A 24,552-nucleotide genomic window follows, 5' to 3' on the forward strand; every position below is an offset into this window, starting at 1 on the left:
TTTTAAAACAAAAATGAGATGAGAGGGGGAATGGAACTCCGCCCTTTTCTCTTCAGCTGCCATTCGTTTCACAAATGTAAAACAATCGATCTCTGTCAATTGGCCGCATAGCTGACTGCAGACCAGCGCGCGGGGGGGGCTGTTTTTTCTGCCTTCATTCAAACGCAAGACGAGCATCCTCTCGGGGGGGACGTTCCCTTGACCAAAGAAACCGTCAGCCCCCTTGGATACAAAAATTTGAGTTCCATGCCTCTTCCCAGACCCTACCTCGATGATCCCTATTCTCTCCCCGAGTTTGCAAAAGATCAGCATCACCTTTATTTTCTCAGCACTTATTTTGTACAGGACTGTGATATATGAATATATGTATCTATTCTAAATCTCTATTTTACCATAAATTGAATACAAAAACGACAAAGGATTTGGAAACGAGCGTCCCTCGAGGAATCAGAATGAAACGACCGTACAATGATAAACTCTTGATTGTTAAGCTTTCACATAATCACATTTTAATGAGCCGTTTACACCGGAAAAAAAATTAAGGGGGGGGGGGGGTGGTGTCCGGTTTGGAGAGCCAGCAGCACTGAATGGAGAACGTTTTTTTTTTCTTCGCCTACAACCAGCCTTGAAATATGTGTTGGATCTCACTAACCGCAGTCTTATGGATTAGCGCATTAGCAAGCGTGTATCTGTTGTCACTGGCCCAATGTATTTATTTCCCTCCCCTCCGCTTGCCCGACACTGTATAAAAAAAAAAGCCCACATGAACATAGACATAAGTTGTACAGATAAGAAGGAAGCGAGATCCACCGCGGTCTCGACTTGGAACTGTGATGTCGGCGTTTGACGCGTGGGGGGTTCGAGTCGACGACGTGCCGAGTTGTACAAACGCGCTAACTGTGCTCCCATCGTCACCAAAGCAGCTGTAATGAGCAACCATGAACATCGGGGTTACAACTTGGCCAAAGAACGGGTTGCCTCATCCAAATTTCGATGAACGCAATTTCCGTGAGCCACCCGCCTCCGATATCCGGTTCTCAATGTAGCGCTAGCGCTCGAGTGAGTATGCGTGTAGCCTGCGCGGGGTCCAAGTGAAACGGAAGTATATGTACCATGTGTGGCTTTTTGACACTCGTGTATAAATGTAAAGTTCCCTCACCCCTTGAACAAGGCTGCCATGTTTATCTCATCGGTTTTGTATCTTTTTTTTTTCTCCGCACACTCTTCCTTTTGACATGAAACATGGACGGAACAACACTAATGGAGATGGGAGCATTTCAAGATGGAAAAAGGAATATTAAAAAAAAAAAAGAAGAAGAAGAAGGTTAAACCAATCGAATGTCTTAACGTTATTTTTATTTTGTTCCATTCGTAAAAAAACATTTCTATTATCTCTGGAAAAATCTCCAAAACGACAGCTGTAAAGCCATCCTTCACCCGAGATGATGAATGAGAAATATAATCGTGGTGACCGTTGTGCAGAGAAATAAAAAGGCTTGTGTTGGTACCGAGTGGCACTTTGCGTTTTCTGTTATCGCGATTAGCCGTTTTCCTCTTTCCGATCAGCGCTAACCCCCGAATGACTTGAACAGGTCCCCCCCCCCCCCCCCCCAAAAAAAAAACATTTTGAGTAGTCGTAACTTGGAGCGGAGCAGGTGACAAGCAAAACAACTGAAGAGGGGGAGTCATGCCGGTGGGATGTGCGCAAAGATGGGCAGCGCCCGAGTGAGCCTCTTGGCTCCAGGCTGCCAACGTCCAAATGCAGAACCCCCCCCCCCCCCCCCCCCACTCACCCCAACTTAAAAATAAAGATATTTCTTGTTATGATCACTCACATACAGGATTGAATGTATCATCTTGAAGAATAGGAGATTATTGATATTCAAGAGTTGATGCGTTCATCCATCGTTGACATGAATAGAATGAAAGAAGACAAACCCAAGTAGCTAAAGTTTTTTTACCCCCCCCCCCCTTCAATATGTTCTCACTTTTTCATGTGCCAAAACAAAGTCAGGATGATGGCAAAAAAAAGGGAGGGGCTGCTGAGGGAAGAAGGAAGAGAGAGCAGAATCCAGAAAGGTGGGTGGGGGAGTGCCCACTACCTCCATCTAAGCATGCAAACAAAGCACCTTTTGGAGGCTGACGCATCAGTGCCCTTCACGGTGCTTCCGGTCACATTCGACAAAGCGCAGGTGCGCACGCAAACGTATGCACGGCTATGTAAAAAAAAAAAAAAAACGGATCTGATCCCGGTGACATTTTCGGCGTGGAGCGAGATTTTGTCGCATCCTCCGCTTTCCCGACTCGAGATGAACCGCGCAGGAGCTCGCACAAACAGGTCAGGAGGAAAGTAGGTCAGTGTGCGCGCAAAGGGAGAAGAGAGGTGAGGACGAGTTCGTGAGAGAGCGCGCGCTGGACAAATGCTCGAGGACGCAGGTTGGGGGGCCCATCCCCCCCCCCTGCGTCATTCACATCGACGTCCTGCGGCAGAGATGCTCCTGGTCAACGGAGCAGAAAACGTGAATCTCACGTTACCTGCACCGGAACAGGGAGCGCTGTGGCCCACATATAACCATTGCCCCCCCACCCTCCACCGTAACACGCCCCGTGTTGCTACCAACTTCACACCCACTCACTCTGCCTCTCTCGGGTGAGGCATGCACACGCTCTCACATGGACACGTGAGAGCGCAGGAGCCCTCGTTGACCTGCAGCCTCGAACTTCTTTTGAAAGTGATGTAAGAGGAACCTGCGTGTCTTATGAAATCATACCCCCCCCTCCACACCCCCACTCACCCACCCACAACAAAAGTGTGCTAACATATTATGAAAGACGTTTAAAAACGTCTTTGGGTGTGAAAGAGTTCATAGTGTGCTCTTCGGTACCTGAAATTATTAGATTCGAGAAAACGTGTTTGTCACAGATTAGCATCAGCTAACAAGTGAATCGGTGTTTGTTTCCGATAGTCGGCAAGACACACTCTACTCTGCCCTCCACAATAAAACAGGACACACACACACACATACACACACACACACACACACACACACACACACACACCCGATGTTTTTTTTCCCCTCGAAAGATGAGAAGAAGCCGCCAAAGACATGCATGGATCAGCAGTAGCAGACAGTCAAGATTATTTGAATGACTGGTGGCGGAGGCCTAGAGGGCACAAAGAGCCAGTGGGAAACATGGAGTGCGAACAAAGAGACGACTGTGTCTTTCAACCCCCGTGGGCTTCCTTCCTCTTAGGCCACAAGACCATTGGCTAACTGCAGCCTTCAGGGGAGGGAGGGGGGGGGGGGGAACAACACATCAATTTGCTAAGCGTGCAGCTCCATCCCAACACTGACTCGCACAGACACACCTGCACACCCCCCCCCCCCCGTCCCCCAACAATGGCAAATGGATGGCACCACCATGTGACACACTTCTAAGGAGGACATGTCAGGACACAAGCTAGGAAAGGAGTCCTGCGAAGGCCACAACGCATGCATTGTCTCTCTGGTATTTTTTTTTGGGGGGGGGGGCTTCACTCAAAGTCAAGAACGAGCAGATAACGTCAATAAATCATCCACCTGTGCATCCATATTCAACCGTATTCTTTATCCTCCTCGGTGATACAGTCCGTTAATGGAGTCCATCCCAGCTCGTTTCAGGCAAAAGCCGATCGACACGCTGGCCTGATCGGTTGTCAATAATCATAGTAAGAAATCAATGTTTGGGAGGGGGGGGGGGGGTTCCAGTCTCCAATCACAGGACCCATACTGTAAATCGGGGGTGTCCAGATGTTTTCGTTTGAGGGCCGCCTGCAGAAAAATGGCCCGCACTTTACGATTGAAATGCGATAAAAGCCAGTCAAGAAAGCAAGCAGACCGTCTTTGTTTTGTCTCCTTCACGTCATGAGGCAAATAGGTGAAGTTTTTGGGGGTGGCCAACTGCCCTCAAGCTCACGGAGTAGAACCGGCTCTGCACCCGGCGGCAGCCCAATCTCCACATTCACAAGCAAAAAGAAAAAGAACAAACTGTCGTCAGGTGACCATTTTTCACTTGCTTGAGGATCCTGAATGTGACGTCTTCATAAATCAGAGGAAGAAATGATTTAAAAACCGAATTCTCTCGATTCTCGACAGTGTTTTGAAGATAAGCCGTGTTCTTCTTTTCATCAGAAATGGTTTATTTGTATCTTCTAATATAGAGAAAAGTTCGACAGTCCACCCTCCCATCTCACTCTGCCCACATTCACCTTTTTTTTTAAACTAACTTCATGGCACATGTCAAATGTCATTTTGAGGGGTAGGGGGGCACAGTGTTCGTGCTAAATCTTGCCTTTTTTTTTTTAACGGTGTGATTTGTTCAACTTGGCAACATCTACTGGAGTGAATACTTCCAGCGGAGACGGGAGAGACTCGTTGTGTAGGTTGGAAGGCATGTTGAAGACATTACACAATCGCATTGCCGCTGCCCTGAACTTGAAGTTGAGTAACATCGCTGCTTGTGTTAGCCTGAGATGAGGGCTGGGCGAGGGTGGAATGTTTGTTTTGATTCCAATCGGGTCCTCGGAAAGTGTAACGTGCGTGAATGAGTGTGTCTGCGACTTGCCAGTGTTTTTGTTTTCAATTCCTCATCCGCGGCTGAAAATGAGGTCAGCGGTCACGTGTGGCGCGTTTTTAGCCGGAGCGGAGACACGAAAGACATCTCGCAAAGATGTTTTGAAAAGCGGTCGTTCGTTTGGCTGACGGCGCCATGGAAAAAAGGGCCTCAATCGCTCGAGCCTCGTCACCTTTTCGAGGGAAAGACGCACCGTTCCGTGGAAAAGGACTTGATTTCCCCGAGCTCTGTGGAAATGCCATTGGCTCACGTGGCTCTTAGTGTTGACTTTGGAAGCGCTCCAGCCGCAGCGACCTTGTGGAAAGTGGCAGTCGTACGTCTTATTGGTGCATACAGTGCGCGGGGGGGCTATCGATAAGGTGTTAAGAATGCGGCGGGTGCGGCGGGCCAAACGTATCAACGAGCAACGCTTGCGTCGCGATGACGTGTCGGTTTGAAAATCACCGCTCGCAAATTTTTTTTTTCGCAAATCTGTCCCTAGCCACAGTCACCGTTTCAAACATGTTTGCTTGGCGACATTTTTTTTTTTTTAATGGATTTCTCCGATTAATTTGTTGCTATGGGATATCCGAAGAGCGATTCTGGAGTTTGTCGGGCACTTTGTGACAAATTTTCTTTGCAGCTGAACACTCAGGATGCCTGTGAAGCTACGACAGTCGTTTCGTTGTCGTGCCTGCAAATTAACGACGCTAATCGCAACATTTCACATTGCGACAGTCTGTGAGCTGTCACGTGGCACCAAATCAAGCGCGCTGGAAGTTGCGGGCAAAAATGTAGGTCAGCTCCTCCCAATTTCTTCAGTAAGGCCCCAGATTTTGGATTTCAGTTGTCCACAGTCACTTTTACCCCCCCCCCCCACCCTCGATCAAACAGCTGTTTGTGGGGTCACAGGGAGAGGGGGGGGGGTGTGATGGGCGTTCCTCATTGAGGCCAAACAAGGCTGCAACCATGGAGGCCAAATGTTCAAATATGCCCCCCTCCACCCCCTAATGGGGCTACATCCCCTGGAATACCTCCTCCCCTTCCATTTTCTTTTTTTTTCCTCCACGCTGATGTACTTTAGAGGAAATGTGCTGCGAGCTCCAAGAATCCTGACCATATACAGAGCCGGCCGGATGACAAAAGAGCAGACTCGACGGCGGTCACGTGTCCCGCGTGGCTTCCATTCCGACAGCCCGACGGCAGGAATGTCATGTCGCGCCAGCCGTTTTCAATCAACAGGTTGTGTTTTCGCCAGTGTTAGCGTAGCGTCGTTACAGAAACAAGGGGGCCTTTTAAGGAGGCGTTAACAAAAAAAAAAGGGGGGGGGGTGTGGGGGGGATTGGGGCGTGGTCGGCAATCTAAGAGACATGAAATGAGCAGAAACACAGGGAGGAATCAATGATGGCATGAGTTTTATTTTCTCCCCAGACTGGAATGTAAAGGCTGATAGGAAGCGGGTTGGGGGGGCGGGGGGGGGGGGCGCTGGCAGCAGCTGAGTGCGCGACTGTGGGCGGGTGGATGACTACAGCCTTCCATTGTGGAGGGAGGGCACTTGGGCCTGGGTCACATGTTGGCCCAAATGCACTTTCTAACCAGTGATGTTGTGGTTTTCGCGATTTTTTTTTATTTTTTATTTTTGTCACCGCAGATGAATGCATGAATATTTGTCATGTGTGAAGGTTATTTGGTGGCTATTTTTGGGGGGCATATGTGAAAGGTTTTTCAGGTAAGGTTTTTGTATGTGAGGGATTCTTGTTGGAGTGAGTGAGAGGTATTTTAGTCAATATTTTGGTGGGGGGGGGGGGGGGGAGTTTTGATGGTGAACGTGAGATGGTGTTTCTATTTATACGCAGTTTTGGGCCTACATGGCAGTTGACGTCATCAAACCTGCGTGATCTGTTGCACCGGCACCTTTTGATTGAACCCGTGAAAGGATAAGAAAGACGCTGACCGTAAAACAAAAGGTTGCGCCCATCATCACGGCGCCAGGGGAATTCTCACCAACAGTCGGTGTCCAAAGATGCGAGGACATTCTTTTCTTTTCTAGATCAAATAAACCCGCCATGCAACTTCGGGAGCCAATAAACCGTTGAGAACATTTGTGGCAAAGGCTAATTTGTTGCCAGTGTATCGAGGTAAAGTCACAAAACGCCAACTCACTACTTTTGGACCTAACCGGATACATAAGTGACCCTGATATTCAAGAGTACTTGTTATTCTATTTTATTTGGACATAAATAGGACGCTTGAGTCACCAGCGAAAGAAGTTCCATGGAGCCCACGCGTCGAAACGCAGCATTAGGATTTTTAATTGAAGAAGTTAAATGCAACCGTGGGCAGCCCGGTAGTCCAGTGGTTAGCACGTGGGCTTCACAGTGCAGAGGTACCGGGTTCGATTCCAGCTCCGGCCTCCCTGTGTGGAGTTTGCATGTTCTCCCCGGGCCTGCGTGGCTTTTCTCCGGGTGCTCCGGTTTCCTCCCACATTCCAAAAATATGCATGGCAGGCTGATTGAACACTCTAAATTGTCCCTAGGTGTGAGTGTGAGTGCGAATGGTTGTTCGTTTCTGTGTGCCCTGCGATTGGCTGGCAACCGATTCAGGGTGTCCCCCGCCTACTGCCCAGAGACGGCTGGAATGGGCTCCAGCACCCCCCGCGACCCTAGTGAGGATCAAGCGGTACGGAAGATGAATGAATGAATGAATGAATGCAACCGTTTTTGTCCATCTCAGCGGGCGGCCATTTTGACACCTGCAGTCGACCGAAAATGACATCGTAGTTGCCGTTCCGAGAAGGTGCTTAAGTCAGCATAGCACCACGTTTCCCTTGAGCAACAGGGAGACAGAAACTGAACTTGCTGCAACTTGACCAACAACGCTCTCTCACACACACACACACACACACACACAATGTTATGATCCCCGACGCTTCTGGGAAAGAAACACGGAACGCGCGTGTGCTTTTGTGCCATGTGAGTCGCTGGTTAAGTAGGTCAGTCAGTAAGTCAGGAGTGGCAGCAAAGCAGTGCACAAACACAGGCTAACTCCATTACCTCATACTATGGATTAGTGTCAACAGGCCCTTCCATCTGTTTCGAACAGGCCCGCTTCAAGTGACTGTAAGCGGAGCGGCCTCCGGACTTGGGTTCTGGTCCGTTTAGGCCCGGACATTGTCATTCACAAAGCACTCCGCGAGCCAGACCTTCTATTTGCTCACAAAGAGACGCACGTGCGGTGAAGTGCGGGGCTGTGAAAGAGAACACAAAAGCCCAGATACTATATTGCGTTTTATGAATGGCAAAGGGGGGGGGATACTCCGGTTTTGCCTTTCACTGCGCCTCGCTGTCACAGACAGATCAACAAAGATTTCTTTGTAAGTTATCAATGAGAAATTTTGGACGAACGAAGTGACGAGAGATGATTTGCCTCTTGGTGATAATGTCACGGCCCCCCTCGCGGGGGGAATCGGCCACGCGCACGGACGTGTGACAAAGTGCGTCTATAGTGGGCCAGTAAGACCACACCCGTGTTGAGATTGTAGCGCAAACAGCCGCTATACAAAAAGGCGGACTTGGCGTTGTTTACGCAGGGGCCACAATATGGAGGAAAATACGGTCATGACTGTACTGGGCCCATATTTGTCATGTGGGCCCCCCCCCCTGCCCCCCTCACATGTTGCAGCTTCAGATCCGATCCCAACTAGCTTTCAGCTAGCTATCCTTGATGCACTGGAGTTGAAAGCATATTTGTGCGCGCATCCGAAACAACCCTCTAAGTGGCACACAAAATATGAAACTGGAGCAGACGGAAAAAGGATTTCTCAGTAATGCCCCCCCCCTCCCCTGCCACACACACACACACACGGCCCCTCCTCCCGCTCGCCACTCAATCCTTCCTCCTCTAATCCAAACACCTGAAGGGGGAGGAAGGAGGGGGGAGCTGCAGGCCCCATGTGAGTTGTTGCTCACATGCAGTCGGAGCACAACGTGTTACTGTAACACCTTCCCTCGGCCCCAAATTGACGGTTACATAAAGCGCGGCGTCACAGACGGGAGGGGGGGGGGGCGCAACACTGGAAATGGAGCATTTACAAACCGCGCCTGTTGTTCGCGTTTGCCGTGTTAATATAAAGTGATCTTTAATGTTGTTGGACGGATGGGGAAGGGCGGGGGGTGGGGAGGGCTGACCCTATGTTATCTTTTTATTGGGAAGAAACTTAACCAGCGTAGCTTACGAACAGATGCACATTGGTTACCGCGGCTACAAGGAAATTTTACTTCATTGAAGGTGAACTTTACAATGAGCCTTTTTGTACTCGTTTAATAAGCCAATAAAGATGATTCCGATTCTCTTTTTAAGGGGCCATGTTGTGTTAAATTGACTTTTTTCATGAATTGCTCGCCCATCAAATGTGAAATTCCACAATGAAGTCTCCGAGGCGCTTAGCATAAGTCCGTAAGATGGCAGTTCATGGACTGATGCATCAGTGTACGTGTCATAATACCTTCTGCACGCCGTGGCGCTGAACCGTGATTGGACCGTCTCGGCTTGGCAAAAATCCTCCGTTTTCCACAAGGAAGCACCGTCGCGTCAAACCCAAAAGGCAAGCACAGGTACAAGGGTTAGCAAAGACGGATAGCATGAGGGAACACGGTTAAGTTTTGGATTTATGCCCAGAGCGCGTGCCGCGTTTCGATCCAGAAAGTTTGACGAAAACAAGGCTAAGGCAGATAAACACCCACGCATTCGATGCACGCCCGTCATAAGAGGTGACTTGAAGTCGGGATTTTGCTCACAAGGACTTGGGAAAAACTAGTCTCTCAACACTCGCTCATGACCACAAAAAAAAAAAAAACAAGGAGATACTCGAATGGTTGAATCTTCATTGAAACGTGTTGAAAAGGAGCCATTTGAGGGCATAGGGCTCGTTTAATTATTGGAAAACTACTAACGAGGTCGTGTGAGCCTGTCAGCAATTCTCCATTTTTTCTGTGACCTCCTTCCAGTTTCTCAGCCGTAAACCTTTCGAGGAAGCGCTCCTCGAAGGAACTTGTGGCTTTCCATCGGTTACTAATCAGTCATCTTTTTTAATTTTTGAAATCTTCAGCTCAACCCATAAAATAATCGGGTTGAGCTCGGGCAAAACTTCAACATCTAAAAAGAGTTCTAAAACCGAGGCGGCCGCAGTGACGAGTGAAAGGAACAAAGTGAACCTGCGTGGGATAAAAATAAATCGCATTGTTGAATGTTGACTGGAAACAAGGTTAAAAAAAAAAGAGAGAGAAATGCTATGAGGAAGCACTAGAATATATTATCGCTAACATTGTTTGCGCAGCAGGAGGCAGAGCCAAGGTGGGTTCTGCGTAAAAGCCGGGGGGGGGGGGGTGCTCCAGAGGAAGGGTGAAGCGCAGCACGTGAAGGCTGGGAGTGTGTTGTCGAAGAGCCATGTGCTGAGGCCAAGCGTGTGAGTGACACAGGCCGTTTACGTCACGCTATGACTCACGCTGGGGGAGGCTCACTCTTTCACTTGCCACACACACACACACACACAGAGTATAAATTCAACCTTAAAGATAATATGTGCAATCCTGCCTACTTGTCTAAAATAAGTTGACAAGTTCAGTGCTTAACTCTTTTAAAAAAAAAAAAAACGTATGCAGGCACACACGCATCAGTTTGAATGTACACACAAATGTCCAATTTCATCATTAAGGTGGGGACTCACTTACACCCCTTCCTGCCAATACCCAGTTGTGGGTTCCGAATCGCACGGGTGCAACCATTCATGTTCCTACACAAGTGTGAGGTTTGCGTGCGTGTCTGCTGAGGGAACGCGATTCAAATTCAAGCCCTGTTTAATTTTTCATTGTGTGCGAGGAGTACACGTGCATGTGTTTGAACAGCGGCGTGACCTTCAGCTTCCTCTTCTAGGAATGGGGAAGAAGGTTGCGTTTATCAATTGTGTGCAGATGCAAACAGAGCGCCGACCTGGTTTCAAGGCACATTCTGCAGCCGGCGGGCGCGAGGGAAACGTATAGGCGGGATTCAAAACAAAGCATTAAAAAAAACGTACAACACCAACAACACACACACACACAGGAACTCATCTGGCCGTTGACGGTAAAAAGAGCCGAAGAGGTGAAGTGGAGGCCAGCTGAATGTCTTCAGTTTTACAAGAGTGGAAAGAGATGTGACAATAGCGTTGCCCAACGCATTGCAGGTGGCGTCGTTACGAGGACAAGGGTGACGCAGCAAACAGCTACCCCGCAACCAAGAACTCCCAACTCGGACGCCGTCTTGCCCCTGCATGACATCCACTTACGTGCAAACAAAAGTCCAAGGCGGAACTCGGGTATAATCTTACAAGACTATCCTATTGAGTTAATAAGGCACAAAGGACCAGGTGGGAAGTTGTTTTGAGAATGCACACAACGTAAACTCACAGATCCCTGACTTTTGATGACATTTTCAGGTCGGCAGAGGTGAGCAGCATTGATTTTACTGACAAGCCAAACGCCATGTCTCATTAATCATCAGAGACCTGCGTGAGGGATTTCCTTGACAAATCCAGATAAGACCCATCAAGTTTTGTCTATGGGGCACACTACACCGAAGGTAAAGAGGGCGTCGCGGATGCAACCGCTAGTTTGCACAAATGGCTGAACCTCACATACATAAATAATACATGAGTGCAGTGTTCTGTTTCTCCGGAGGAAATGCTGACCTGGGCACCCCAATCGAATAACACCCACATGTGGAAAACTCTGTTCCGCTGCTGAGTAGAAAGGAAAAAAAAAAGTAATACCAGAGCATACTATGGGACGGAAGTTTATTGCGTTCACTTTTGTCATATTTTTTGTTGCTGTTGTTTTTCAAAGTATTTTTTTGGATCGGTTTTTCAGAAGTAACAAATAACCCAAGCAGCAAGATTTTTGCCCAGAGAAAACCCACACAAGCAAACTCCACACAGGAAGCCCAGATTGGAACACTTAAATGAACTGAGATCCGGAAGGCAGACAAGCTAATGACTCAGCTACCACACCACTTGTATCTGAAGTATTTTTTTTCTCTACTTTGACCTTTCACCCCTGTATGACATGCGGTAGCCCAACTGGCATACCAGAAGGGGGGGAAAAACCAAACATTTGGTCCTACGGGTAAGGTTGCAAGACAGTGGATGACACATCTCTATTTAGCACAGAAGTTAAGTTTCATTGCGTGTTTTTAGGCCGTAGGTGGCACTTGCGATGGAAAATGGTTAAATATAAAGACCGTCCTCCTAGTTATGTGCCAAATTGTCTTACGAGAGAGCACAACCAGCGAGGGCTTGCCGTATACGTTCGAGTCCATCCAAACAAAAGCAACTTCATATTTGTGCGCATAGCTAAAGTGATGCCTTCCTAAACGTAGGGACGCATCAGCTAACGTTGAATTGCGTTTCCACATCACAAAGGCGCCCGAGTTGGAGCGGTGACTGCAACCAAGATGCATTCCGCCTCCTGGCGGCGACTCGATAGCAGTACAGCCGCTTCCCACTAGTTTGCAAGTGGGTCAAATGCAACCTTTTACCACCACCTAGTGGCCGTTTTTCTTAAAGGGAGTCTTGTGCAGTACTTTCCACTGTCATTATTCTGTATTTTGTATCCAAACGAAACCTTAATAGGTTGGTATATCTATAAAGGGCTTTTAAAACGTAACCGAGAGCCCCAAAACTTGATGTAACTTGAATGTATCGCCCCTCAGGGTTCTCAATAGAAGAGGAAGGTAGCAGAGGCAGATGTAAATGCATTTATTTATGTTTTTCCCACAATTCGTACTATTAAAACAAGCTACACGAAAGGATAGAAGTTTGCAAATGGTGGTTCAGCCTAAATCCTCGTACAGCCACTCAGAAATAAAACACCATTTTAAAATGGATTGAACATTCTCACCTCATCAATAGTCAACACGTTCGGGGGGTTCTGTGCTGCTACAGGCTATTACAGACGTTTGCTTTATTCAAATTCTTTCATCTCTTGGCTACAGATGATCAATTTGCAATCGGGACAACAACCATTTCTCGCGCATTTCAATCGGGACGACCAGAAAACTCCTTGGACGTCAGCCGGCTGCATACCTGGCGAGAACAAACGCTAGTTTGAGGAAATCTCGCGGGATTTGGTAAAGTAGGCTAGCACCTGTATGCTCCCTGTGGGGGATCCTGGGTCCTAGTGTCCCACAGGTTACACCTAACCATTTCGTCCATTTGGTACGAATTGTTCACAGACGCGGAGATTTGTGTTTGATCCAATTTGTTTGTGTGTGCAAACCAAATGTACTTGTAATAGCTGGGGGGGGGGGGGGGGGGGTCTTTCTGGCAAAAGAGAAAGAAGCAACTTTTTGACACTCAGATTAATCCTTTAATTAGCAGTTTAACGAACTGATAAGAGCACATGACGAAAGCATCAAACCCGTTTTAAGAACTTTCATAACTGACCAAAGGCCATTTGGGGTGGATGTTCAAGAGTTAACTAAAAGATTACAAAGTAAAAATTACACAGCATAGATTGCAGGTTTTTTGGAAACATTTTTTCTTGTTTTACAGAGTTGACATGGTCTTGTATTGTGAAAAATGTTTTTGAATTCAAACTGTATCAAATAGTGTTTCTTTGTACCACTTCTGTTATGTCACACTTGTGAGCGAGCACCGTGACCCATCTCACTGGGTGTTTACTGTCAGCGTCAAGCAAAGTTATTGAAATGAGAACATGTACGAGTTGTCTTCCAGCATGAGGCAACATATGTGAGCAGCAGCTTCATTCAGGGGACACATTACTGAACCACTTACATTAAATATTTTTTAAACAATCTGTGAAAGATTTTAAATCATCTCAACATCATTAGAAAACCGTAACATTTAATATTAGGTGTCGGGTTTTAAATTGGCTACCAGTGAAAGTACGCAGACAACGTGAATCCACAGCAATCAGAATGGGACTGACGTGAACAACAGTGAGATTAAAACACCAACCAAGGAAAGAGAAGAGACAAAACACGGAAAAAAATGTTCCTCTCCAAAGTCTCTCTTGCTGTCACGGTTACCAGGCTGCGGAATGCAAACCTTCCGGCCAGGGGGCGGGCGGGGGGGGCTGTCATCCAAATGTGCCGAATGTCTCTGCAACAGCAGGTGCAGTGAAACTGGCCAAGGAACATGGTGCTGCCGGGTCAATACAGTACACCGCCACCCACTTGCCAGCTGGCTCAGGCGCGGTGGCATGAGCGCAACTCGCCTCCAGAGGATCACAAAACTTCACACATTTCTTCAGACATCTGAACCCCACACAGCACATCAGGTATTTGAAACCGGAGTCCCCACTGCAGTGAGAATTATTCATAAAGTGCCTCTCCCTGCCCCCATCTTTGCTACCGTCAGAGCTTCTTCACATGTTCTCGTCTTTGTTACCAGCAAAAGAGGATCAAGAAACTTTTCTCTTTTGCAACTGTTAAGAGTTCCCCAAGTCGCTTTTGTGGTCCTATTTTGTGTAGCGTCCAAGACTTGACGTGGCTCTCAGTGGTTTCTTGTGGCCTTTTTGCAGGCGACGCAGGACAAAATCAAAGTTTGCCGTGGTGCACATGGCGTAGAAGACGTTGGCTTTGTCTGGTATGAGCAACTCTGCAGACAGACGAAGAATACGTCATAACGAGTTACTGACGGACAAAATGTGGCGATGACAAGCACCGGACGCTTCATATGGTACAACGGTGCAGTCGCAAAACTTCCAATACATGTGGGAGACAATCGGAGTACCCGGAGAAAACCCACGCGGGCCCGGGGAGACCATGCAAACTATACACAGGAACGCTGGAGCCGGGATCGAACCCACAACCTCTGCACTTATTGCACTAGATTGTTGAGACTGTCTTAAAAGGGAAGTCAAGCCAAAAATTTTGCTGACAATAATATGTTCCATGCAACAGCCAATCCCGGTTCAGCTTCGGAAACCAGGTGAGCCATAATTGGCCGTTACCGGAGCAACTATGCCAGGTATGTCCAAAGTCCGGCCCGCGGGCCACATGCGGCCCGCGGTCGAATTTCATCCGGCCCTCGGCCCCCGTCATAAAATCAGTAGGTTGGGCGCAATGGAACACGTGTTGCATTGACTGAGGTCTCGTCGACTGGTGAGTGATGTTTCATAGAGTACTGCTTCCCTCTAGTGGCTAAACGAGTAATAGCATTCACTAAATGAGTAATAGCATTTAGACACTAGAGGGCATCACTCACGAGTTAACAAGACATCGCTCCGTGTTTATATTGACTGATAGGTCATATTTCAAATTCCTGTTTCAAAGGAACCAAAAGAAATTCTGAAGATTGTTGAAATTAAAATAAAAATGGAAACGTGAAACAGACTGGCTTACTCAAATTTGTTGAACAATATTGTTGTTCAATGTAAAGAATGTCAGCCAAGGTCAGCCCCCCGACATTTTACCACATAAAATCTGGCCCCTTTGGCAAAAAGTTTGGACACCCCTGAACTATGCGGTCATTTTCAGTCAACAAAATGAAGCAAAACGCAGAGAAGAGAACATTACTATGACGAACATTTTTCAGTTGACTCTGAAATAGCAGTTTGGTGTTCTGACCTCTCTCCTGCGAGATGACCTGAGCCAGAGTGAAATCCTGCCAGTTTAAGTGATCCAGGTGATGTTTGTCTAAAACCCGCTGAATCACATGTGCCGTTTTGTCCTGGCTGGTCAACTATGGAAACACACGCAACAAAAAGTTCAATGGAAGACTGTCCTGACTCCTCACGTGGACGTGAAATGTCAACCATGGACACCCCCCCCCCCCTCCATTATACATATTCGGGATTTCACATAAGCATATTCACATTCACTGGTGGGGGAACGCTCCGTGAATCATTGTGAAGCTTCCGAAAACTCACCAAGACACTTTTGTACATGTTGCCAGTGTTGTGGCCCAGATCCACGCTGACCCTCACGATGCAGGAATCGGCGCTTTGGCGGTTGTAGACGGGCAGAGAGGTCATGGACACGGAACGTTTGTGCTGGGGGGCCGCCAAGGGCCGAGTAGTCACACGGGAAGCCGCCGAGGAGCAGAGGGAGTCCGAGGACGAGCCCGAGGGAGTTTGGCAGTCCGGAGACGAGGCCGTCGAGGAGCACGGAGAGGACGATGAAGAGGAGGAGGAGGAGGAGGAGGAAGATGAAGAGAAGACCTCGGACACATTGCCGCTAGAACTGTGGAAGGACTGAGCAAAGTTTCACGCGTTATTAGACACTTGTCTAGACCTTCTTCAAAACAAAAGACACAAGTAACAGCAAGAGGAGCGCCGTCAAAATAATAGTCAAGGAAAATCGTTTTGACTTCAAAATGTGTCCCGTGAAACCAAGACGCCAAGGACAAAATAGAATTGCAACTCGGCTAATGTAAACAAATTGGAACCTGACCCAACGGATATGCGAGAGCAGCTCCGGGCAGGATATGCCCCTGGGGGGGCCGCATTGGGCCCGCCCCCGGTCTCACAGTAACCGTGAAGTCAAATGTCAAATATACTCTACGCTTCTTTGATTTTCAAAGTTGTGCTTTGATTTAACATTGAATAATTCACACGACGCTGGTCACTTCATTAGGTACACCCAAGATTTCCAGTAACTAAGAATTGTGATTGTTTGCCCACAGAACTTGAACGATATCACGTTTATTTTCTCTTGAGAAAAAGAGTGCGCTTTTTACCTGCAGTCTGATGGAACAGGCCGAGTTTGGAGAGGAAAGATCTTCCAACTCAGAACCGCTGGATCCCGAAGATGAAACGCTGATCTGGTCTGCCGGCAGCTTTTTGGATCCGTCGCCCATCGTCAAGAGACTGAGGAAAAAAAATTTTTTATGCCATCGTAAAGGGCTCGGCGGGCCTCATACTTTTGCATGATACTCACGAGGAAAGTTTCTTAGTGAGCGTTCTGTGGCTCCAAGTGGTTGGCGAACACACATCCGCCGGAGGCTCCAACTGTCTTGAAAGTTCATGACTGTAAAAAAAAAACAAAACCAAAAATATATATATATATATATATATATATATATATATATATATTTTTTTTTTTCAACAGTTGGAGCCATAAACATTTTCCACAACTTGTCGGCAAATGACGACATGCAGATTCATGACGAGCAGCCGCACAAGCCTCTCCTCTCGCGAGCGACGGCGTCGCTGATGCAATTTGCTGCGGAAAAACAAAATGTCTTCCGTTGTACCTTTCTTGGTCGCTGAGCAGTTTCTGTCCCCGCATCCAGGCAGCAATCGTGGGGTGATGAGGCAGGTGGAACTGAGTACAGGACGCTTGCAGATCACGGATTTGTGACAGAACCTCAAATTCCTGCAGGAACAGACGTCTTTCAGAGAAAAAAAAAAAAAAAAGACTCCTCGAACAAGAAAAGAAAAGAAACTCACCCTCCTCCTCTTCTCAAAGTTGATGAGTCCAGCCTGTCGAAACATTCATCATATGAATAAAACAAACGTGTACGACTTCCTTCATTTGAGGCAGTGCAAAAAAAAAAAAAAAAAAAATGTCGGGGATACACATACCTCCACGGTGTCCGGCAGGGCCGTGTCGAGCATGGTGAGGACGGTCAGGTAGGTGCCCAGGTAAGGCACCGCTCCGCCCGACGTATTCTGCATGGAAACAAACGCCGCTTTAAATTGGACCGCGCGTGTCCTACTTTCATTCAAGGTTTATTGCTCGGCGCGCCGGCTCGTGTTTCAGCCCCCCCCCCCCCCTCCCGGAGCCCGCGGAGATGACTCATAAAGCACTCTGCTGGAGTCTATGATTACCCCCGGCCGTTCATCCTGCCGGAATTGCGGCCGCATGAAACTTGTTTAGCGCATGGCGGGGGGGCCAAAGATAGTTTGGGGTCGAGGCAGCACACGCAGATGTCAAATCATCGAGCAGCATCGTAGCAGAGGATGCGTCATCTTGAAAGCTGGTGAGCGCATCCTGTAGTGCATGATTTAATCGACATTTCCAAAAAACTCTAAATCGGGCGTGTCCAAAGTCCGGCCCGCGGGCCAAATCCGGCCCGCGGTCGAATTTCATCCGGCCCTCGGCCCCCGTCATAAAATCAGTGCCGTCTGGCCCGCAGTTTGGGCGCAATGGAACACGTGTTGCATTGACTGAGGTCTCGTCGACTGGTGAGTGATGTTTCATAGAGTACTGCTTCCCTCTAGTGGCTAAATGAGTAATAGCATTCACTAAATGAGTAATAGCATTTAGACACTAGGGGGCATCACTCACGAGTTAACAAGACATCACTCCGTATTTATATCGACTGATATGTCATATTTCAAATTCCTGTTTCAAATGAACCAAAAGAAATTCTGAAGATTGTTGAAATTAAAATAAAAATGGAAATGTGAAACAGATTGGCTTACTAAAATTTGTTGAACAATATTGTTGTTCAATGTAAAGAATGTCAGCCAAGGTCGGCCCCCCCGACATTTTCCCACATAAAATCTGGCCCCATTGGCAAAAAGTTTGGACACCCCTGCTCTAAATGGTCTAAGTAGTTCTCGCTCCCTCCCCCCGGGGCTTTGATGTCTGCATATGAAAGCTTTGGGATATTTTGGGAGAAACATTAGGAGGTGACTGGGGAGCCACTTGAATTTGAGGTCGACAAACCGAGCCGTTAGTCGATGCTTGCAACGTACGAGCCAAGGAGAAAATTCCGCTTGACAGCGTCAGCGCTCGGCTGCAAACGCGAGAGAAGAGCTTTTTGGTACACATTAACCTCGAGAGGACGTTTCGTTGTTTTTTTCCACTGGGGAGGAAGTCCGAGTTGAACATTTTCATTGCGGCGCATAAGTGGGAGTGCGCAACAGTGACCTCGGTGATCTCCACACGTCCGAGGCCACTTGGATTGCCTGAAGGAGACGACAGGGGACAAAACGAGCCAAACGCTCCAATTTTTTTCCCGCCCAGTCGATATTTTCCATCAACGCAAACTGAAAATGTGACTTTTCATCATAACTAGAAGTGAATAATCAATCTTTACCAAGTGCCAGCCATTCATTTGCCATACGGCACCACCTGCAGGTGGCTCCGTTGTACTGAATGCACATTGTGCGTTTTTTTTTTTTTTTTTTCAAGGAATGCGAGTGCCAAAACTCTACGGATTTACTCGGGTGAACATTAACTTTATAAAAATGTCGGCAGGTCACAAAGGTTGTTCCCGTCGAACAATAGCAGGGCAGTGTCACAATATTGAGCGTGCTGACAAGAACATTTCACTATGTGCAGTTTTTGTAGTCGTGCCAATATGAAGTGTTTGCGACGCGATTCATCAGCTCTCGCCCGCTCCTACGATCCGCTTGAATTCTCATTATTCGTACTATTTACTTGCCGCTGTGTTGTTTTTTTTTTTTTAACCCTGTCGTGGAATAACTTTAACTCATTCACTCCCAAAGACGTTTTTAAACGTCTTTTCAGACTTGGTCCAGAATTGGCTAGTACTGACTTAACTAATAAGGGCTTAAACGATATGAGGGGTGTGGGGGGCGGGGGGCAAATGCCAATTCAGATGACGGGATGTAATTTGTTTGTGAGAAAGGGTGAATTTGTTTGTGGTTTTTCCATTTTAGGTCTCACCTCCACCAGGAGCTCCCTGTTGGCCAGAAGACCGTTTTCATCAGGAAAGGTTTCACAGAGGTTATCAAACGTAGCCATGCTGTCCCTGCAGAAACAACGAGATGGGTGGGGCGGGGGAGAGGGGGGGGTGTCATGGTCCATTTCATGATGAGCTAGAGTTCAGAGCACACGGGCGTTATGTCAGCGAGAAAACGCGATTAAGGTTTGGCTTTTATGATCCGTGGCGTTTTACGAGCGCGGCGCAACGCTGTAGAATGTGACCCACATCCAAGCGCGTTTGCTGACGGTTGCCCTTGATGACGGTTCACTGCCTTTTGTTAAAAGACAATTACGGTGGAGAGCGTGACATAAAAGATAGGGCCTGCGGATGGTTGCCTTTCGGGGGGGAATGGAACATGGACTTTTACCTGCTAACCGCAGCCCAGGTCTTTCTCAGTCTGTAGACCGCATTGGACTGAAGGGCGGACAGAATGGCCTTGACGGAGGAAAAGTTCTTCAAACGCTGACAGTCCTGCAGACGAATACAAATGCTCTCCGCCGGCCGTACTTTGGAGATGGCGCGGGAAGCATCGGCGGCACTCACGAGCGCCACGCGGATCCACTTCTCCACCATCTGAGCTCGTTGCGCTGGCGTCGCGCCTGAGGCGGGGCGGCGTAGCAGGGATACGATGACCAGGTTGGTCACGCGGTTAAACTGCGCCACGGTGGCCCTGATGGTGGGGGACATGTTCTCCTTCTTGTCTCTCTGTGACCAGATGCAGCCCAAACACTGGTAAGGAGCCACTTTGGAAAATAAAGCCTGGGAAGCAAAGACGAAAGCCTTTAGGAATCGACATAAAAACGGCAAGCGTGCTTTGAAAGTCCTCAAAAGGTGGATGCAAATGTGGCAAAGGTCTTTTGATTGCACACTTTTCGGAGAGAAGCGGCGTTTTGCTGCAATCGACAAATGGTGATGCTCTCCGCGCACTTACAGAGTCCACGCGGGTGAGTTCCTCTGCGATGGCTCTTGCTGAGAAATCCCCAATGTCACCTTCATCTTGGGAGTGTTCACATCCTGAATCCTCGTCACCTGAAAGTCGCTCCTGCGCTTGGCTCACACGGGTCGCAGATTCTGCCGAATTAGAAGGCGCATTAAAAAAAAAAAAAGATGGACTAAGATGGAGGCGCACCTTCATTCCGGAACCTGCGAAGCAATTTTTCAGTTTGCCCGGCCAGCGAACAGAAGTTGGGCTGACGGTGGAGTCGCTCGTGCACGGCGGAGCTGATCCTCAGGTGATCCAAAAGAAGTTGCAGCCCGGAGTGCAGCGGAGGATCCCTCAAGTCCTCGCTGTATTCATCCAACCAGGTCTGGACGAAGGCCAACAGAGGACTGGGGAGGCAGGCGGAGGGAAAAATCATGAGCGCCTTCACATTGCGTAAGACTGAAAGGCTAATGCTAACGTGCATTTGTGAAAAAATAGAACGTTTGCCAAATTGTGGCAAAGGAGCTTCCGACCTGATGCCAACGATATGCAAAAAAAAACTAAAGACATCCACCTACCCCGGGTTACATTCGCCGTTTTCAAATTCTGCTGCTGCAGCGTCTCTGCGGGAGGACACGAGGGAAGACAAATTGTATTGTATTGTATTGTAAAAAATATAATTGCATATATTTTTTTCCTAATCCTGCACTTGAATCCTAATCAATAACACTCTCAGCCTCCCGGGACACAATCATTGTTGTTTTGTGAGCCTTTGCGTCGCGGGCACTTTGGCAGGCATCGCGTTGACTTCATTTTGCCTAAAACTGGCAACACTGTGTCATTGGGTATCGATGTATCATGAGACATAAGTGGACGGCAAAATAAAAAAAATTTTAAAAAAGTGATTGTACCTTTGGAAGATGAGCTCCAAGAGCTTAGCCGTGCTGGTGAAGGTTCTGTAAGTGGAGAGGAAGATCCTGCCGTAGTCCTGTTCCGGACAGTCGGCATCCAGGAGGTGATTGACGAGCATTTGCAGACGCGCGGCCTTCAGACGCCGCACTTTGTTGGTGCGGTACTGGACAAACGCGCCCGATGGATTGGTGCCGCAGGGCGAGGAGGGGACGGGGACGCGGTGCAGCGTGATCCCGTAAACGGCACCGTCCTCCGATTCTTCACCCCACTCCTGCACCGGGTTCTGTGGATCGCGGTCTTTTGTGAGATATCATTGACTGCCACGGATTGCTGCCATCTTAGCGATAATAATATCACAAAGACACACAAACGCTACGACAACACAACGTTTTAGAACTGGACGACACGGGGGGGGGGGGGGGGTCGATCATGATATCGTCCATTTTATATCACGATAAACCACAATAGATTTTCTGGTATTCTCTTAACAAATTGATGATTGTGCATTTTCTGCATGATGATTTTAAAATCCTGTCCTGTTTGTTCCTTTTAGGGATGGAATTTTTTTGGGGAAAAAAATCTGATTCTGTTATTTATTGACAAAATACACGACACAATAATCGATGATTAAAGTTGGTGGTGCGTTGTAGATCGATTTCATATCGGCTTTCGAGACAAGGCAAGTGCTCGAGTGTTGATTCCAAAGTTCGGAATTGGCAAGAATCATTTGGAGGTGGAAGCAAATGTTTATGGACAAATACCGGATTAGTCAAATTTCTGGCATCTCATAACACAAAGAAAAAGAACACCAAAATAATGTCGAAATGTCAGTGGGATACAATACGGTGCAAATGTCTTTGGCCAAAATTAAATACGCACTTTCAGAAAAGCGTACAAATCAGAAAAAGAAGACATCATGATTGTAGAGAAGGTTTTCAGCATTTTCATCTCATAGTTTATGAACAATCCCAATAAGTCGTGAGCGCGATTCTTCGGCACGTCCTCCGCCATAAGCGCAAGACCCAAAGCGCTGACATTTTTCATCCTGAATAGAGATTGACGACGGAAACAGCCGACGGTGAGGCGCCAATTGGGAACTACTCTTTTGGATTCATCAAATAAAGCGCTTATTTACGTGATGGCACTCTTAGCTTATAATTTCATGTGAACAACTACCATGTCTTGTATGTCTTTACCTTCTCATTATGTGGCTGGAATAAAAAAAAAAAAAAGGCCCTTGAGACAAGACACCACAACTCGAAAATACAAGATGTATGACAGAGAAACATACTTGGGGGCAAGTTGCATCATCTGAGGTTTTCACCTTTCGCAGGGGGTGCCAATTAATCGCGAAAAGTGAGGGATTGCTCAATCGCCACGCAAAAACTGACAAAAAGTTGAGAAGAAATGCTCTCTCTCTTTCTCACGCACAGAAGCAGCCATTGTGTGTTGTAGAAACTATTGTCGTTGTTTGGCTGCCAAACACATGAAACATTGTGCGCCATTTGTACCCACCGTCAGATATCACCAAGCACAACCGTACGTCAAAATGGAAATGAAATGCGATACATTAACTGGAATAAGCAATCATTGCGGCCACTGTCTCGCACGCCGGGCATTCCCATCATCATTTCGCCAAAAAGGGGCTCATTTACAGACTTCAAGCAGTTTGCACCTTTTGCATGGCCAAAGAAGATGCATATGCATATGGGGTGTGTTGAAAAAGTTCCTAAAGTGAACCGATTTTCAACCCAAACGTTTGTGCGTTCCCCTTCAACGTGGGACAGACAATCAACCAAAACATCTCCAAAGTGATCCTGTGACACTTGAGGATTTGTGGCGGGACAACTCGAGCGTTCCACAGTTTCTGGCTGGGAAGAACATTGCCACACTTGCAGTCACCTGACCTGGCCCCGTGTGATTTCTTTTCCCCCCCAGAAGGTCAATGAGAGTCATCAGGAGGAACCGTTTTGAAGAGGTGGATGACATCAAGACGGCCATGAGGATGAAGCTGAAGAGGGCGTCGAAAGAATGCTTCCAAGAGCGTTTGAAGGAGTGACAGAAAACTGGGAAAGTGTGCTTCACTCGGGAGTGGGCTGAGAGGGCTTACTTTTAGGGTGAAACTTGACGTTTGGGTTTGAAATATGTCAAATACACCCAGCTCACTGATTCCTATTAGCAATGTAACAAGTGGCCGCCATCTTCAAACCTGATCTCAACACATCAAATGCTAACTCCATGACAATAAACAACATATCTTACCATTGTCAGCTCCCATCTTCCCATCTCGCTTCGTTTCTTACGGGGAACGACTTTCCATCTTCTCTGGACTTGAAATTAACTTCCAGTTGGCGAGACGGTCCCTTTTAGGGCTGCATGTCGGTTGCAGTCAAACTTGCACAAATTGCCGGACGGATTTACATTACCGCGTTTGATTAAACTTATAAATACAGTACGTTAGTGAATAGTTGGAAAGTGTCGCCTACATTATACGGACGAATATAAGAAAAAGCCAAGTGGGGGCGCTTTTGGTGTGCCTGGCACAGAGACCGTCCTGAAGAAACTGGGAACACAGATTGGTAACACCGGTGCCACCCGCTGCTTTTTTATACAGTGGGAGGGGCCAAAATGGTGGAGAGGCGGGGCGCGCCCCGCTCGCCAGCCAATCGTTTCCGCTTGTCAGCTTCCGGTTACACCTACTCCCTAATCACAGCACTCAAGTAGTGTACTTTTTAAATGCCGTTTAGTGGACTTTATACAAGTTTGCACATAAGTTTGGTGTGGTTCTCAAATGAGTACCAGAAGTATTTTGTTTGGTACTCGTTTTGTTCCACACCCCCTTTCCCCGCCCTGCAAAACCCCCTGGTTCAACTCGGAGAAAACCAGCGCTTTTACTACCAACCACCGCTGTAAACCAGCACACTATTATTTTGTCCATTTTTTGTTTGGTGTTGGGAAGCAGCACAGGATGGTCAATACGTGAACTGTCATTTCCTTCAGTCTCAGTTTACCTTAATCAAAAAGGAACATTTCATTATGGAAAAAAAGTACAGCGCTTCCTGATTTCAACACGTTAGTTATAGATTACATTTTCAAAGAGTTCTATCAATGTTTCTCCTCCACGTTGTTCACTCTGAGCGGACATGAAGCACCCAGACAGGTTTACGATGCCGCATACTGATCATTGCTTCAACTTGGAAGTCAGAGGTTACACGAGCGACGGCTACACAAGACAGGCCTGCCATTTTGAGCGTCAACTCAAAACAGAGCACATTTTATTTCATCTTGGAAACTACTGACAAGTAACTAAATGAACCACATTCTAACTTGACATGGCCCAACTTTCTAATGAAGACCATGTTTGTGTCCTGCGTTTTTAGGAAACAAAATCAACACATGACTATTATATCACAATATGTTTTTGAACGCTATCTCTCAGAGATAATGA

The 24,552-nt window shown here is 47.5% G+C and overlaps 1 protein-coding gene and 1 long non-coding RNA gene across 2 annotated transcripts; one reads left to right on the forward strand and one right to left on the reverse strand.

Annotated features, from left to right (window-relative positions):
• Window positions 1-10,610: 10,610 nt before the first annotated feature.
• LOC127589614 (uncharacterized) lies at window positions 10,611-11,721 on the forward strand. Its single transcript, XR_007959451.1, has 2 exons — window positions 10,611-10,945; window positions 11,066-11,721. It is a non-coding gene; the product is annotated as an uncharacterized LOC127589614 (long non-coding RNA).
• Window positions 11,722-12,969: 1,248 nt separating this feature from the next.
• LOC127589570 (ral guanine nucleotide dissociation stimulator-like 1) lies at window positions 12,970-23,690 on the reverse strand. The gene is made up of 16 exons (XM_052048781.1): window positions 23,367-23,690; window positions 21,104-21,387; window positions 20,771-20,815; window positions 20,400-20,599; window positions 20,202-20,341; window positions 19,814-20,029; window positions 19,638-19,741; window positions 19,231-19,315; window positions 17,175-17,261; window positions 17,040-17,072; window positions 16,844-16,965; window positions 16,528-16,617; window positions 16,328-16,457; window positions 15,519-15,842; window positions 15,217-15,331; window positions 12,970-14,245 (listed from the first exon to the last, which is right to left on the reverse strand). Exons 1-16 carry the CDS (start codon window positions 23,388-23,390, stop codon window positions 14,106-14,108), a joined length of 2,139 nt encoding a protein of 712 aa, XP_051904741.1. The 5' UTR covers window positions 23,391-23,690; the 3' UTR covers window positions 12,970-14,105.
• Between the last annotated feature and the right edge of the window lie 862 nt (window positions 23,691-24,552).

The sequence above is a fragment of the Hippocampus zosterae genome, chromosome 17, assembly GCF_025434085.1.
Source record: "Hippocampus zosterae strain Florida chromosome 17, ASM2543408v3, whole genome shotgun sequence".
Lineage (NCBI taxonomy): Eukaryota > Metazoa > Chordata > Actinopteri > Syngnathiformes > Syngnathidae > Hippocampus > Hippocampus zosterae.